Below are 16,279 nucleotides of genomic sequence, written 5' to 3' on the forward strand. Positions count from 1 at the left end.
AACCCCAGAGAGTTACTGCCAATAGAGAGTACTTTGAGCTAGGTGGTCTATACCGCAGCTTCATATTCTAAATTTTGGACTACAGGCAGTAAATTAGACAAGAATGCAGCAGAGTTTCTCACACTCCTGCCCCCTGCAGACTACTTGAAAATTACAGGCGTATCAGTGGACCATTTAAAAAAATCACTTTGTATAAATCAAAGCTGATTCATAACGTCATATTTTTAATTGCCATCTTTGCAATGCGATGGATTTGTGTTTTGTGAGCAAATGCCTGTGAAGTCAAGTGTAGCACTAGTTATCTGTCAGCTTGAAGTACCACTTTGCTAAAGCTAAGTTTTACTCAGAGTAGATCCATTGAAGTTAACAGACCCAACTTAAGTCATGCTCATTAATTTCAAGGGGTCTACTCTGAAAGAAAAGGAAAAAACTTAGTGGGATACTACTTTACCTTTTCTAACTTTTTTTTTTTTAAAATCGGATTTCACCAGAACCCTATTTTTAACCAAACACAAACGCACAAGGGCCTAGGGCTCTTTCTTCGCCTCTGGTCATCTGCCTTTTGTCCGAAGAGCTTCAATCTCTGCTATCAGAAAAAGAAACAAACCAAAGCGAAAACAAATCCACCTGAAGTTTGGGAACGTCGCGGGAGACAAGAGGCTTGCAGTGCTGTCTGCGTGTGGGCTGAAACTTTTCCTTGCACTTGTTCCCCCCATCCCCACGTCACCACCACCAGCTCCCGTGTCAAGGAGGGTGTGTGTGTGTGCTTGTGACTCTGGTTCTGGTGGAGGCTAAAGGAAGAAGAGCTCTGGCCTTTTTCTGCAGCCCATTTTGGGAGACGGGGAGGCGTTGCAGCAGCTTGCACCGCTGTCAAGGGAAGAAGGGCGCCCTGATTTCTCTCCCCCCCCCCAACTGTGGGGTTTGGAGCCTGTGCTGTGATTAGGGTCTCGTTTCCTTCCCTCATCCCCCCCCCGACCCGTTCTGGTGCGGGAGAGGGAGGGGGAAACCCACCCACCCCCAACTTCCCCTCCTCCCCGTCTCCGTGGGAGGGATGGAAAACCTCTTTCTTTTAAAGCGAAGTCCTGTAAAAACCCGCGGTTGCCGGACAACATTCGCGACGGGTAACAGCCGCGCGGGCGGGCGCGGGAAACCGAGAAAACGCACCGACCACGCCGGGGGTGCTGTGTGTTTGTGTGTGGTGGGGGGGGGGGGGGGAGGGACGTAGAGTAAAAAGTAGAGTGAGGGCGGGGAAGAAGAGAAAAAACTGGAAGGGGCGGGGGGAGAAAGAATGTCCTCGCTCTAAAATCCAGCGCGGCCGGGCGCGAGAAGTCCAGCAGCGGGAGAAGGAGGAGGAGGAGGATCCACCCCCCCACCCTCGCCGGCTGGGCTGCGTTAAAGTCCCGCCGGATTCGGCGCGGGCGGGCTCTCGCTGGGCGGAGCTGGCTCGGGCGGGCGCGTCTCAGAACTTTTGTTTGGCGGTGTTTGTGCGCGGATCCGGCGGCGGCGCGCGGGACGAGATTCCTCCGAAATATATATAGAGATATATATAAAAGTTCTCCTTCTCCTCGCCGTGTTGGTTTGAGGGGCTGCGTCGCGCTGCTGCTGCGTGTGGAGGAGGCGCAAACTCGCAGGAACTTTTTAAAGGAGGAGGAGGAGGAGGAGGCGGCGGGCGGGCAGCCAGAACCGGCGGCGGGGGATGCGGGACGGAGAGCGCGGAGCTGCGGCCGCTTGAGACCGAGCGAGCGAGAGAGGAGTCGGTGGGGACGGGAGCCCGCCGCCGCCATGGACGCCGCCGGGCAGCCCCCGCAGTCGGCCTCTCAGCAACCGGGGCAGCAGCAGCCTCCTCCGCCCCCCAATTCTTCGGGGCAGCCCCCTCCTCAGGCGCCGCCGCCTCAGCAGCCCGGCGGCGGCAGCGCCGCCGTCTCCGGCCCACCCCCGGCCGGCCACCAGATCGTGCACGTCCGCGGCGACTCGGAGACGGACCTGGAGGCTCTCTTCAACGCCGTCATGAACCCCAAGGGCGCCAACGTCCCCCACACGCTGCCCATGAGGCTCCGGAAGCTGCCCGACTCTTTCTTCAAGCCGCCCGAGCCCAAGGCCCACTCCCGCCAGGTGAGCGAGGTTGGGGGTGGGAGAGAGAGAAACTTTCCTGTTTGGGTGTGGGTGGCTTTTTTTGGGGGGGGGGGGTAATTATGATATTATTACAAGTTCTTGTTTTTATTTATTAATAGTTTTATTTGTTTGTGCCCCGCCTTTCCCTCCCCCCCCCCAAGGACTCAAGGCGGCTTACAAAAATCTGTCTTAAAAACAGCGGCGGGGAATGGGTGGGAATCATTTAAAAGCGAGCAAACATGGGTAGGATCAAAAGCTGTAATAGCTATATTTGTAGAGAAAGGGCTGTCTTATGCTTACACACCACTTCTTGAAACACCCCACCCCCCCAATCTCACTTTCCATAAACTTTTGTCAGCTGCCTTTGAATGGGCTGCATGGTAAAGGCTGTATTTTAAGAATAAAGTGGTTAAGAACAATAGTAGCGACATGCTCTCTTTCTCCCTCCCCCGTTTCTTTCTCACCATGAACTCCAGATAGGGAATAGTTTTTTTGTTGCAGTGTAACACTGTAAGGGGTCTATTCAGAAGTAAATCTCACTTTGTTTCAATGGGTCAAGCTACCTGAAGGGAAGGGTAGAGCAGCCTTGCCTATGACCCGAGTTCTGTGTTTCATTGGGGTGTACGAAATCATGAATCAAAGTTAATGATATACTGTGTTTCAGAGTTCAGTGCAGATTGTCTTGCACCATACTGGTAGGAGTATGATTAAAAAATAAATAAATCATTGTCTCTCGCCGTCTGTGATCGTCTTCATCATCATCTAACATTTGCAAGTGATGTTTTGTTGGGTAAGATGGATGAAAAAAGGCAGGTCTTTGCCCCAAGGAGCTTGCAGTCTAAATGCTGACAGAGGATGACACAACAGGGTAAATAAAGGGAGGAAAGGAAAACCAGAGTTAAGGATGTCAGGAGAAGAATCATGGGCAAATGCAGTTACATACTGCTTTTCAGGTAAAAACAAGTGTAGCCTTGCCTCCTGATGACAGCCTTTACACACACTTTTCTTGTATTTCTTGTGGGGGGGGAGGGGTTATTCAGAATTGAACACTTGCCTGATGTTTACCTGGATTTTTGCCATGTGTACACATTAGGAAGCTGCCATATATTGCTAAATAGATGGGTGCAGGTATGTATTGATTTATTAGATTTGTATCTTGCTTTTTAAAAAATAAACTCACTAGGCAATGTACAAGGTACATGGGTCCACCCAACAGATACAGAGCAAAAATAATAAATGAAAGTAGCAAGTAGACAAAAGTACATTAAACACAGTAAGTGGTCTTACAACTACAGTCATCGTCCCCAGTAAAACCTTAAAACTACAGTACAGCCACAGTAAACTAGCACCACATATTTCACAATCTCATTACCATAAAGCCACAGCAAACAAATAGGTTTTCAGGGCCTGCTTAAGAAGGTTTGAAGAGATGGAGCTTCTGTAGCAAAATGAACATTTGTATGCTTCCCATGTGCAACTGTATATACAGGTGTTTGCTTTTCCTACTTGAGTGTACAAAAACGCTGTGGGTGAGGCAGCCCTGAGCCTTGAGGAAAAGGGTTTCCAGGTCAGAGGGTGTGACTTCCAGGCAGCTTGATCCTGTGTATCTGACACTTAAAGACGTAAATACCCGCCTATGACTACTTTGCTAGTTGGGAAGTTGCCTTTACACACCCAGAGTTTGTGTGTGTATTCTTTCAGAACAATAATAAAACACAGTTACTGATTTTTATTTTTATTTTATGTGAAAAGCACTTCATAGTTTTCTGTTTCCTTGCAGTTGTCTGATGTATTCAACACGTGTTCCTAGTTTTTCAGGAAAGGGGAGAAGAATTTGTCTCATAATTATGCTAGAAGCCTGTGGCTTCTTGTAGAGATTTACAGTGGTACCTCAAGTTACAAACACTTCGGATTACAGACTCTGCTAACCCAGAAGTAGTACCTCGGGTTAAGAACTTTGCTTCAGGATGAGAACAGAAATCACTTAGTGGCAGCGGGACGCCCCATTAGCTAAAGTGGAACCTCAGGTTAAGAACGGTTTCAGGTTAAGAACGGACCTCCGGAACAAATTAAGTTCGTAACCAGAGGTACCACTGTATTACTTTGTTATGCTCCAAGGAACTCAAGATGGCATACATGGTTTTCTACCCAACCACAATATTTTCCTTGCATCAACCTTGTGAAGTAGTTAGGCCGAAAGAGAGTGATTACAGTTTGCACATAATTGGTAAGGCACGGTTTGTTCAGCCAAATGTGAGTCCTCTCACAGATGAGCAAACAAACCATTGCTTGTCCTCCAAAGCTTGGTTTGTATTTTAGCTATTAAATTTATATCCTGCTCTTCCTCCCAAAGGAGCCCAGGAGGGCTTGTTTTCCAGCTACTGTTTCCACGTGCCAGTGTAGCATCATGAGTGTCTGGCGTGGGCTGGCCAAACAAACCATGGTTGTTGGGTTCAGACATGGGTTAAAACAAGCCATGGTTGCTAAGCCAACCACAGCTTCGTTCGTTGGTAGAAATCAAATGATGGTTAACCTGCTCAACTTGCACATTCAAAGAAACCTGAGTTTGTTTAAGCCATGGGTAAGGACCAAGCCAGTAACTTGACCAAGTTTGGGCAGTGAGAGGGGCATTTCCAAGTCGGAGTTTGAACCTGGATTTCCCCAGTTTTAGTTTGACACTTTTGTGAGGGGAGGAGGAAAGATAAGGTAGAATCTTGCTTTCTCCCCAGCACTGCTGCTTTCATTTTGGGATCCTAAACTTCAGTCCCTTTCTTGGGCTTCTGCAGTGCAAGATGCAACTTTCATCTCCTTCCTCTTGAATCTGTGCTTGGCCTTGGTGCTTATATAGGTGGATATTGTTCCCTTGCTTTTGGTTCTTGTTATAAAGTGATCACTTTTTTCACTTGCCTTTCCTCCACAGTTCTTCTGAGCTTGTGGTGGTGGAATGCAGTTGTTAATGATCCTATATTTTCAAGTAGACAGTGTCATATTTAGGAGAACGATGTGCAGTGGTTCGGCAGTGCTTAAACTTCCTTCTCTCTGTCCCTTGCGTTAGGAGATGGAAGATAATTTCCTTTCTAGAAGAGCTCGGAAACCTCTTTTTACCCTCTGAAGTCCTTTTGGTGGTGGCCCCCTTCCTCTCCACAGCACTTCCCAGCATATAATTATCCTCTTTATCCCACCTCCATTCCTCTTCCAGAGTTCTTCATTATGAGGAAATTTTCACTTTTGCCTATTATAGACCTGCTTCCCCAGTAGTAGAAATGCCCCTTCACATCCCTCCATTTTGTCTTTGCTTGTGAAGAAGTGTTGACCTACCTTCCGATTTTATACTCTCATAAATCCCTGGATGGAGCTGTTCAGGCCAGCTTCCCTCTTCTTCACCTCTAATCTGTTTTTTTGTTTGCTTGTTTTCCTGGCCACTTGTTTGTGAATGGGGGAGGTAGGAGTGATGGCAGCAGTTCTCTCCTATCCCTTCCTTTGAGCTATCTTTAATCCTTATCCCAATAGGGAGGAACTATGCCATCCTTTAAGATAGGGGTAGGCAACCTAAGGCCCGTGGGGCGGATTTGGCCCAATCGCCTTCTCAATCCGGTCCACAGACAGTCTGGGAATCAGCGTGTTTTTACATGAGTAGAATGTGTCCTTTTATTTAAAATGCATCTCTGGGTTATTTCTGGGGCATAGGAATTTGTTCATCCCCCCCCCCCCCCAAAATATAATCCGGCCCACCACATGGTCTGAGGGACGTGGACCGGCCCACGGCTGAAAAAGTTTGCTGACCCCGGCTCTAAGGCCTTCTAAGATGCTTGCGGCAACTCCGTTTTTCCCCTATTCCTTAACTTAAGGGAATTTGTAGGGGAGGGGGCTTTAACTCCCCTGTCTTGCCCACTTGCATATTGCATTCCCTGCACTTTGTCTATTTACTGTTACATTTATAGCACACATTTTCTCCATGGAATTCAAGGTTGTGCAGATGGTTCTTTCCTCCTCATTTCCCCCCTTTCCTCTGTGAAGTAAGTTGGGTTAAGAGACAAGTAACTGGCCAAAGGTTACCCCGTGAACTTCATGGCTGAGGGAACCCTGGTCTTCCGGGTCCTAATTGACTCCCCTAATCACCACACCACACTTATCCCCCATTCCCTCTTCCCAGGATTGTGGAAAGTCTGTCATTTCTCTCTGAGCTAAGAGTTGGAGTTGGAGCGATGGAAGCCTTGAATTTTGCGCTTTCTAGATAAGGCACCCCCCCATATCATTCCAAGGCTTGTTTTCGCCACACCAATATTTTTAGCTATCGCCTAAGCAGAGTTCTTGCCTTTGCTGCAAGAAGAAGGCTTAAAGCCTCTGAAACGATATTGGAAATTAATCACTCAGAAAAGCAAATGGACATTGATCTCGTAATTGCTATTGACTAGTGTACTGAGGGGGGAGTTGTGTGAGTGTCCAAAAACTTCTAAATGTAGAACTGTGTCAGTTTTGTGCCTTAAGAGCATTAGATTGCAGCATATTCCTATGACATTAGCATGAACCTTCCTAATGTCAGGGCTTGGATGTATTGCCACTGTACTGTTGACACTTTGATGTCTGTAATGTGGAGTGTTTGCTGTCTTGAAGCTTGAATCCAGGTGTTGAGGCCATAGTCTTGCAGACCATAAACACTTTCAGAGAAAAGCTGTCTGAAAAGGAGATCTTGGGTTCTTAATAAGTTCAGCCTATGGATAATTATTTAAATATTAGAACAGACAAGATGGAAGTTAATAATTTGGCAACTTAATGGGTTCTCTGTGTGGTTGTTGTGGTTGTTTTTTTGAGGGGGAGGGGAGTTGGAATTGGTTCTTTTTCTTAAAGATTTTTTATATGAGAAGTATATTTTGAGTTTTCATCATAAGCTATTGTCATCTATTCAGCCAGCAGAAGTGACTATTTTGCAACTGCTTCTGATATTTCTGTGACCAATTATGTCAGCTTTTCCATTATTAAACCTCTCTTAAAAAGAGGCTTGGCTTTGTGTGTGGCTTAAAAAAAAAAGTCTGCTTGAACCTTGGCATACAGCTCTTACCCAAACATTAATTCACTTGACAGATATTAAATGGAAAAAAGCCTAGACTTGAAGTTGTAGAGTTGCAAGTAGAGATGATTGCTTTGCTGCCTTTGAACTTTAACGTAGTACAGGCTTATCACATACTTTCCATGTAGGTCCAATATCTCAAACTCCCCTGACAATTGCAGAAGAAAAGTTATTAGCTATGTACCGAAACCATCTTTAGCTTCAAGTATGAGAGTGGTTTTTATCATGGTTTACTTATTTGCAAACTGGCATTAATCTGTGTTTGAGCTGCCTCCCATATGGAGATAGCTGTATAGTGTAATCCATGTGTGCTGCTTGAATACAAAAGGCTAAAATACTTGCCTAAACAGTTTCACATTGAACTGCGTACTTAATTCCATGCCTTGGGCCTTAAAGCTCTGCAGACATACATCTATATGCACCATAAAATGCATAAAAGCTATCTGTGTGTCTAGGTGTCTGTGGTTGTCAAAAGCTTCATGTCTGTGTGTTCAGATCTTGGTGGACAGTAATTCAGCATATTAACACAAACTGAGAATTACTTAGGCTGATGGTAAAGGACTTGGCAGTTGCTGGGTGTGGATTACAGTCTAAGGCTGGGACCTAGGTTAATAAACTCTTGTGAGTTATGCAAATTCAGGCTACATAGCCTTCCTAAGGTGCAGAAGAGATTAGGGGATCTGCAACATCAGCCTCTGTGATTCAGTAGGAAACTTCAGAATTGTTCAGGCCTGGCTGAAATACTAGAAGCCTGGCCCAAACTAATCATCTATATTTTCTACCTGTTCTACTCCGGTCTCCAGTTTCCCAAGCTGCAGCCCATGTCCTAAATAATAGAATCATAGAATTGTAGAGTTGAAAGGGACCGCAAGTGTCATCTTGTCCAGCCCGCCTGCAATGCAGTGCAAAGTTCCTTGAGAACACGCAGTGACCACTGAACACCATTCTGGGCAATATCCAGCCTAGTCATGCTCAGTGTCAATCGACTGGAATTGATAGTTAATGAAGTATGTTGATTTCAGTGGGTACGACTTCATTGGCTCGCCCTCTGTTGTTGTTGGTGTTGTGTGTGTGTGTGTATCATGGCAGTTTAAGAGACACCACTCTGTTCAACTTATAGTAGAATCACATCACATCGCAGAAGGGATGTGAGGACTGTATCTCCAGCTGTATTCTAAAATGGCAGCATTGAGAAGTTCTGCCTCGGAGATACAGTAATAGGAGAAAAGTTAGCCTGGAGAAAAAGAGTGATTTGCCCTGCCCTGCTTTAAATCGTGCTTTCTCTCCCCCCCCCCCCAACAAATCTTTTGTCATCTGGAACACATTTTAGCAAAACCAGACATGTATTACGGTTTGCAATGTGGACCTCATTTGTCCCATTTTGTAAGACCATTTAAACAGCTTTCACAGCTGTCTCTGAAGCCCTTGATAAAGATGTGGGACAGCAATGGAGGCGGGGGACGGGCAGTGGTAGAGGACAGAGCAGACAGAAGCAAGAACTTGGTATTAGAAAGAGATGAGGGATACCTGAAAATTCTAAAAGATGTACATGTAAACAAAACCATTCAGTAGAAACGTTCTTATAAAGCAGGGATGAGAAGCCTGTGACTCTTCAACTGATGGACTTTTGGGAGTTATATTACTCCAGTTGTTGCTGGACACCAAGTTCCTCACCTATAAAACTTTGTCCACCACAAAAGATATTGGTCCAATTCCAATACTGCATCTGCAGTCACAGACTTAAAAAAAAACCTGGTATGAAATAATAAAATTCCGTTTTTGTCTTATGCCCATTTCGACATTAGCTTTGGTTATTACTCTACGTGTTGGAAGCCACATTGCCCTGTGCGTTCACCTGTCCTTGGGGCAGATTAACTGTTTCTAGATGAAAAGTGGGGGTTCTTGAGCATGCTGCTGACATAATGGGTACCTGGCTACATCACAGACTTAAGGAATTGTTTAATTCTGCAGGCCAGTACAGATGCAGGGACAGCAGGAGCTCTGACACCTCAGCATGTCCGTGCCCACTCCTCTCCAGCATCGTTACAGTTGGGAACCGTTTCTCCAGGGGGACTTACCCCTTCCGGCATAGTTCCTGGAGCGGCACCTTCTTCTCAACATCTCCGCCAGTCATCCTTTGAAATCCCTGATGATGTGCCCCTACCACCGGGTTGGGAGATGGCAAAGACACCTTCTGGCCAGAGATATTTTTTGAAGTAAGTACAATTACCGGGAAAGGGGAGGTGGCGGCAGCGGCAAATCTTTGTGCTTAAGAAACAACAACTGGTAGAATTAATACCTTGTGCTTCATCTGAAGGCCATATCCTTGTTTGACATTGTGAGGTCATGCTGAAAATTGTATTGTCAGTTTTAAAATAATTGTGTACTTTTAACTTTATGCAATTAAGCAATTTGCATATCACTAATAAACACATAGTATTGTAAGACTTTTGATAGTATATGGGAATGGTTGTAACTCTGTTATACGTGTTTCACAATGGAGAGGTTCCAGAGTCTCTGTTAGAAAGGACCTTGGGGTTGCAGAGGTGAGAGATCTTGAAGAGTCACTGCAAGTCAATAGAGACAGTAACAGTGGGCTGATAAGGTAGTTTCATGCTTTCATATAGAACTAGGAACAGCAAAAGTGTGAGTTGGGGGTCAGGTTCATCCCCTCGTTAAAACTCAGTATTTTTGCCACGACGACTTCTCTGGAATAATGAAGAGCACTTTTTTTTTTTTTGAAAGCTATGATTTTGTAGATATGTTTAACTATTTATGGGCCATAGGTCTGCCCATCCCTACTTTTTAAGTTCATATGCTCACTTGATTGTAGGCTGACTCTGCATACTTTCTATACCTCTAGAATGTAGGACAGGATGGGACCTCATGGATGCCTGGTTCTGAAAGTTCCATTAAAGCAGGTCTTGTCATGCACAACTAATCCGTCCTGATCAGACCCTATCATTTGACATTACTACTCCCATAAACATATTTATTTATATAGAAATTTCTATCCCACCTATCTAATGCAGTTCATTCTTTTCACGATAAACCATGGTTTATTGTGACAGCCATACCGCTTGTAAAATGTCATGGTGGTTACGAAAGTGAACTGTGAAGCACAGGAACCGGGCTAAAAATCTTTCCTTAGCCTGTACTTGTCTGGTGACCTTCGGCAAGCCTTGGCTCATAATATGGAAATGAAACTGACTTGCTTTGCAGGGTGCTTGTGAGGCTTGCTGAGATAATGAATGTGAAGCTGTTGTGCAGTAAGCAATATAAAAACACCAGGTAGTTATTGGGGAAAATGACAGTGTTCAAGAGTAAGTCGGTGCATGGATCTAGTGCGCGTTAATAACAGCCCTGTGTTTTAAGACCGTGTGGGCATTTTACAGCATCATCTCATCAGATTTTCCATTGCCTTTCCTTAAGAAAAATTAAGGATTGTAGTCGTTAATTCTTCTTGTTGGCCTCCTTAGACATCTGCCGTAAGGAAGAAAGGCGGCATATAGATTTTGAAGTATTTAAAATAAGATCGCATTGCTGGATCCATGGGGCAAGGCTGTAGCAGAAAAAGTTCCAGCTTGAATCTTTGGAATCTGCAGTTAGGTCTGAGAGACAGTATTGCATAAAAACCCCGAGTAGCTTCCGGTTAGGGAAGATCATACTGAGTTAGATGGAGCATAGTCTGATTTGGCTGGCTGGCTGGCTATCTGTCTGTCTGTCTATCTATCTATCTATCTATCTATCTATCTATCTATCTATCATCTATCTAATCACCACCTATAGCAAATGGTCTAAGGGTGGGGTACACAAAAACATAATAAGTATAAGGTATAAGGCGCCCTCGCAATTCATAGTATTTTAGCAGTAATTATTTTCAACTCAAGTGCATTTTGGGAGCAATCCTATACACAAGATGGTGGTGTACAGCAAGCCAGTGAAAAGTACCAAATTCCATTCAGGAGTGGGGCTTCTGCTAAGCCTGGCAGAAGGAAAAGAAGCCTTTAAAACGGGGTTTCAGTTACACCCCACTTTTTGCTGGGGTGGCAGGTCACGTGACCAAACTGAATGTGCTTAGTATTCGCTCTTGAGTTTCCCCTCTCTGGTCCTGCCCCAACCATGGCCCCTTTCCAGGGCTTACCAGGCTGCCTGCATGTGGGGAGACAAACCAATGTATCCCCCAGCTGAACTGAGGTTGGGGAAGTTACAGTGGTGTAGCCTGGCTGCCTCCCAGTTCAGCCAGAAATGCACTGGATCCTTACCCCAAGCATCTAGCAGATCTTCCTATGGATTTTATCCCTTGCAGGGTTGCAGTATATGGGTTCTTTTCAGCCAAGTCCTACTCAGAGCAGACCCTTTTAAATTAACCAAACTAGTCATAAGTTAGTCATATCTAACTTCAGTCAATTTACCCTGAGTAGAAGTAGTGTTGATTTCCACCCCATTTATCTAATTCAGTTCAAGAATATAGGACTTGGAAACCGCATATTGTAGTAGACAGTTCAGCAAAATTCCTTTTTTTTAAATGAGCTGCCTCTAAAAAGAGGAGAAAAACGAACGTAAGCCTTTGTGTAACTGGTTTTCCAACCTATGCAGATTTAGGTGAAAGCAGAGGAACAGTTTGATCATGGCCTTTTTTTTTTTTGACAGTTTTATTATTGCTACAGAAAAGTCTTCCTGCTCCTATGAGTGATCTCCTCCCTCTCTCACTGGTCTTTTCTTGGTATCTGTTTCAAAGGGTCAGGTTTCCATAAGGACAATAAAGAGCCTGAGACTGGAAAGTACACACAAGTCTGGCAAACTCATCTGCATGAGCATGATCATTTGTTCTCAAGCAGACATCCAAAGTAAATGATTGAAAGAGCTGCTAGCTGTGAAGGATGTGTCTTGAAGGGGGGAAAGAGTAGAAACAAACCAGGTTGTTAGGAAGGAAAATAAAGGCTGTGCTTTTTTTTGAACCTCTCCCTGCTGGGTCACATGCTGATCTGGGGAGATTTTAAACAGCTTAATAAACTGTTTTTCTTTCTGCTTTTTCTTGGGTGCTGCTGTGGTTTGGGAGAATCTGAGGACAGTTCTGAAAGTTCTGCTTAGGCCCGAAGAACAACAACATGGACACTCCTATATAGATTTTGTGTGTTGTGGAGATGTACCAGACCCGCTGTTCTGTGTAAAATGATTTCTTATTACTTTGTAACCTAGGTTACCTAAGTTTAAAGAATAACTTGTTTTGAAAGTTCTGTTTTTAGCAGAAATAAATGCATGAAGTCATCTTAAAGCTGTAGTATTTTTTAAAAAACCACAGCTGATAGAAATGCAACTGATAATATTCTCATTGTCTGCAACACAGAATATATATAAAGAGAGAATGTGCACATGTGAGCACTTTAAAATTAATATTCGCTCACATTAAACTACAGCAAGTCTTTTTAATCTTGACAATCAGCCTCTCAATCACGTGAGTTAGAGGCTTTACCTTTCTTTCTCCTTGTTCCTTCATACTTCCACCTCTTCCAAATTCTGACCATGAGATTGTCGCTGGTGCCAAATCAATTAGGATTGGTAGTGGAAGTCTGCACAAATTGGTGTTTAGCACAGGATAGTCCTTAATGTTAGAAAAAGTGACAGAGCTGTGTGTACAGCTTTTGCAGTTCTGTCCAGAAGCAGCACTATGGTACCAACATGTTTGGCTCTCCCACGCTGGGTTGTGTGCCCTCTTTACTGGAGAAAATGGCTCCTCTGACAAAGCAAGCAGACAAATAATACGTTATATGGAGGTTCTTTTTATTTTCTGTTACTCCACTTGAAACCTAGTTGTGGGCGCTCTTCACTGACACTTGGCTTCCTGTTCTGACTTCAGGATTCACATTTGACCAAGAGCGGTTTAATATTGCATTACTGCTGGAAGATCCAGCAATAGTTCATTGCTGCTCCTTGTGGACTGCTTGAAAAAAACGTGCACAGTTCAGGAAGAAGTGTGTAGCTTTCCTACTGGAAAGAAGCGGTTGGATAGAGGTGTGCTTTGAAAAAACAGTATTGCCTAATGTAAGTCAGTGCGGGATAGAAAAAGTACTGTTTCTTCTCAAGATTGGGAACACCTGCAATGCATGGCTCTAGCCTTGGTTTTTGGTGAATGTTAATCGGTACAGGTTCAGCATTAGTAGCTTTTTAAAAAGACCGTCAGAATTAATGAGACCTGATTGCTGGCTGGACAGAAGAAAGTTAAAATGGAAAATGGAAAGCAACTATTTAAAAATAATCTCCAGTTTTTGGTACAATTTGGCCTAGCTGCTACTGCACCATATTAATCTACCTAACAGCCTGTTTCATTTGTTCTGGCAGAACAGAAATCAGTGCAGTTTGTGTGTTTGTAAATGCTGTTAAGTTATAAGTAAATGAACAGTTAGCATGGAGTATTGATTGTCTGCCAATGCAGTGTCATAACTGGTGATGACAGGTAAAACTTGGTATCCTGTTTTTAATTGTTGATACGTAATGGTTTTGGTCCTAGGGCATGATTTTGAAGATGTGCAAGACTTGCTGAAGATAAGCAAGTCTGAGACTGTTTAGTAGCTGGATAAGGGTATCCTGTCTTTGGTTCCATCTTGGAAGAAAAATGGGCCATAGATATTGTCACTTTGCATCTGAAATGAAATCCAGAAATAGTGGTGTAATTAACTATTTGTTTGCTTGTTTGTTTGCTCATGACAAACAGTGATGGCACATGAACGAACAGGCAGGTGACAGTACTTAATCATGTACAAAGATAATTCTCTTGTTAGAAATAGCACCACAGTTATCTTTCTAGCTGAAGCATCTTACAGTAAATCACACAAGTAACTTTATGTTAAGAAATGGCATGCAAATATACAGAAATATTTCCAGACAAGTTGAGAGAAAATGTTTGTAATCCCAGTAATATGGTTTAAAATGTGTTTAATGAAAGCAGACCTACTGATCCCAAAATATGGGTTAAAACATGTTTAATATAAACAAACCTATTAATAATGTGAAAAGTCTTAAAATTTTAATGCATGGCTCCCAATTAAACATGCTGTAACTTACGGTTGTTCAGAGTAGACCCATTGTGGACTTTACTAATTTAGTCATTGATTTCAATGGGTCCAACCTGTGTCTGATGTGTTACTTATGTGTAAAACAACATGTTATTGTATTACTACTGAAAAAAGAATATTGTATCAGGTTCAGTGGGATTCTTTAATCTTTTTTCAAAATACTTCTTATGTGACAATCTCTGTTAATACTACTGTATTCAGCCAGCTATCATGATGTTGATAGTGCTTTAAATGACTCTTGGAAATTGTTGTCAAAAGAATCAGAACCTTACAGCTTGAATTGTAAGGTCTGGGGGAATAAAACTCTTTGAATTAATGAACACTGATTTAAAGCAATTATTTGATTTGAAACCACTAGATTCTCAGGGCTAATAACATCTCAAATATGCATAGGATGCTACACATTCAATACAGTTTTCTTCGATTATAAGAGCTTAGCACTACCCATTGGAACGTTCCTTTTTGTACACTCCCATTGGAATGCCATGTTTGGTTTATCATTTATTTTAATAGGGAGTGTGCAGGACAGCTTTGCAGTAGATTGCACCTCATATTTTGACTAACCTGATAGATAATAGGTTTATCTCACTTAGTTAGATAATTAGGATAATTAAAAAATGTTTCCATAGAAGAATGCTTTAGTTGAGATGACTCAGGGTCCCTTCCAACTCTACAATTCTATGATTCTGTTCTGTGATTCTATTTTTTTGTTCAGTTAGTTCTTAACTTGTATAACTCAAAACATCCGTCAACTCAGTATCATTCGTTATGAATTCTAAATATGAATTCCTTAATGTCATTCAGTTAATCCCACATTAGTCTAATACATTTATTAAATGATGAGAGAGAGAGTGAATCTTGCCATGACACTACTGGAGAGAAACAAAATATCTCCGGGCCATCGTTTTCAAATAGTGCCTGGATGCTTTGCTCTCAGCAGAGTAGCTGCACAGTATCTTTCCCCCTGTGGGTAGAAAAGTAGTTCAGAGGGATAAATTGCATTGTGTGAAAATGCCTAAAGAGTTTAGGGTAGCCCCTCTTTCAGCTGCTTCTCTGCTCAAATTTCCATGCTCCCCAAGGCATCTTTTGGTTTATTGTTTGCTATTTTTGCCTCCAGTATGCAGATGTGGCTTTTGTATCAGAGTTCCTCAAAGTTAAGGTAGGGCCAGAGAGCTGCTAGAAGAAAGTCGGATGTGTTTGTGTGCCTTGACTGCACCAGGAAACAGTGCAAAATGGAAGGCTGCATATTTTAGCCATTGTATTGGCTGGTCCTAGTGGGGGAGTGCTATGTAGCAAACTCATCCACTTTCCTTAAGGGCCAGCCTTTGGGGGGGGGTATATCACGTGTCTGTGAAACTTCACCAGCTTCACCTTTCCTTTTTTTTTACATACAGTGGTACCTCGGGTTACATACGCTTCAGGTTACAGACTCCGCTAACCCAGAAATAGTACCTCGGGTTAAGAACTTTGCTTCAGGATGAGAACAGAAATCGTGCTCCAGCAGCGGGAGGCCCCATTAGCTAAAGTGGTGCTTCAGGTTAAGAACAGTTTCAGGTTAAGTACAGACCTCCGGAACGAATTAAGTACTTAACCCGAGGTACCACTGTATTTGCTGATGAACAAATGTTGCAAGGTGTTAGCGTTTATTTCTGAGAGCTACTACTGGGTGTTGCAGTTACAACAGGAAGCTTCCTGTTCCTCCACGGTACTGCCTCATGTATTGTATCTTTTTCATCTTTCCAGTATGCTGATTTAGGTCAGTGTGTACACCCCATGGATGCCGAAGCTTTGAAAGTTTTAATTCAGACAGGATGGAGTTGTGGTCGAACAGGAAGAGCAAGGCGCTTGGCTGCTTTCTGTTGACGCCACAAACCCTTGCCTGCCTGAGGCGGCTCTTAGGCTTAAGGAGCCTTGGACAGTTTTGGCTTAGACTTGGTAGCAAACCTTCTTGAGAACTGCTTTTGTGGTCACAACTACGGTTCAATTAAAAGCGGGAATGGCTAACCAAGGCTCACTATTTGGT

General features: G+C 43.5%; 1 protein-coding gene across 9 annotated transcripts in view; it reads left to right on the forward strand.

Moving 5' to 3' along the window:
* The first annotated feature begins 1,320 nt into the window (after positions 1-1,320).
* Positions 1,321-16,279, forward strand: part of YAP1 (Yes1 associated transcriptional regulator) — a 79,200-nt gene continuing 64,241 nt past the window's right edge. For 2 of the 9 annotated variants that reach the window (XM_053385682.1, XM_053385684.1), the window contains exons 1-2: positions 1,321-2,112; positions 9,152-9,396. In XM_053385682.1, coding sequence (XP_053241657.1) covers positions 1,783-2,112; positions 9,152-9,396 — 575 coding nt within the window. In that variant the 5' untranslated portion in view covers positions 1,321-1,782. The remainder of the gene's footprint in view (positions 2,113-9,151; positions 9,397-16,279) is intronic. The other 7 variants (XM_053385685.1, XM_053385683.1, XM_053385689.1 and 4 more) reach the window with 4 other exon arrangements.

The sequence above is a fragment of the Podarcis raffonei genome, chromosome 4 (assembly GCF_027172205.1).
Source record: "Podarcis raffonei isolate rPodRaf1 chromosome 4, rPodRaf1.pri, whole genome shotgun sequence".
NCBI classification, from domain to species: Eukaryota; Metazoa; Chordata; class Lepidosauria; order Squamata; family Lacertidae; genus Podarcis; species Podarcis raffonei.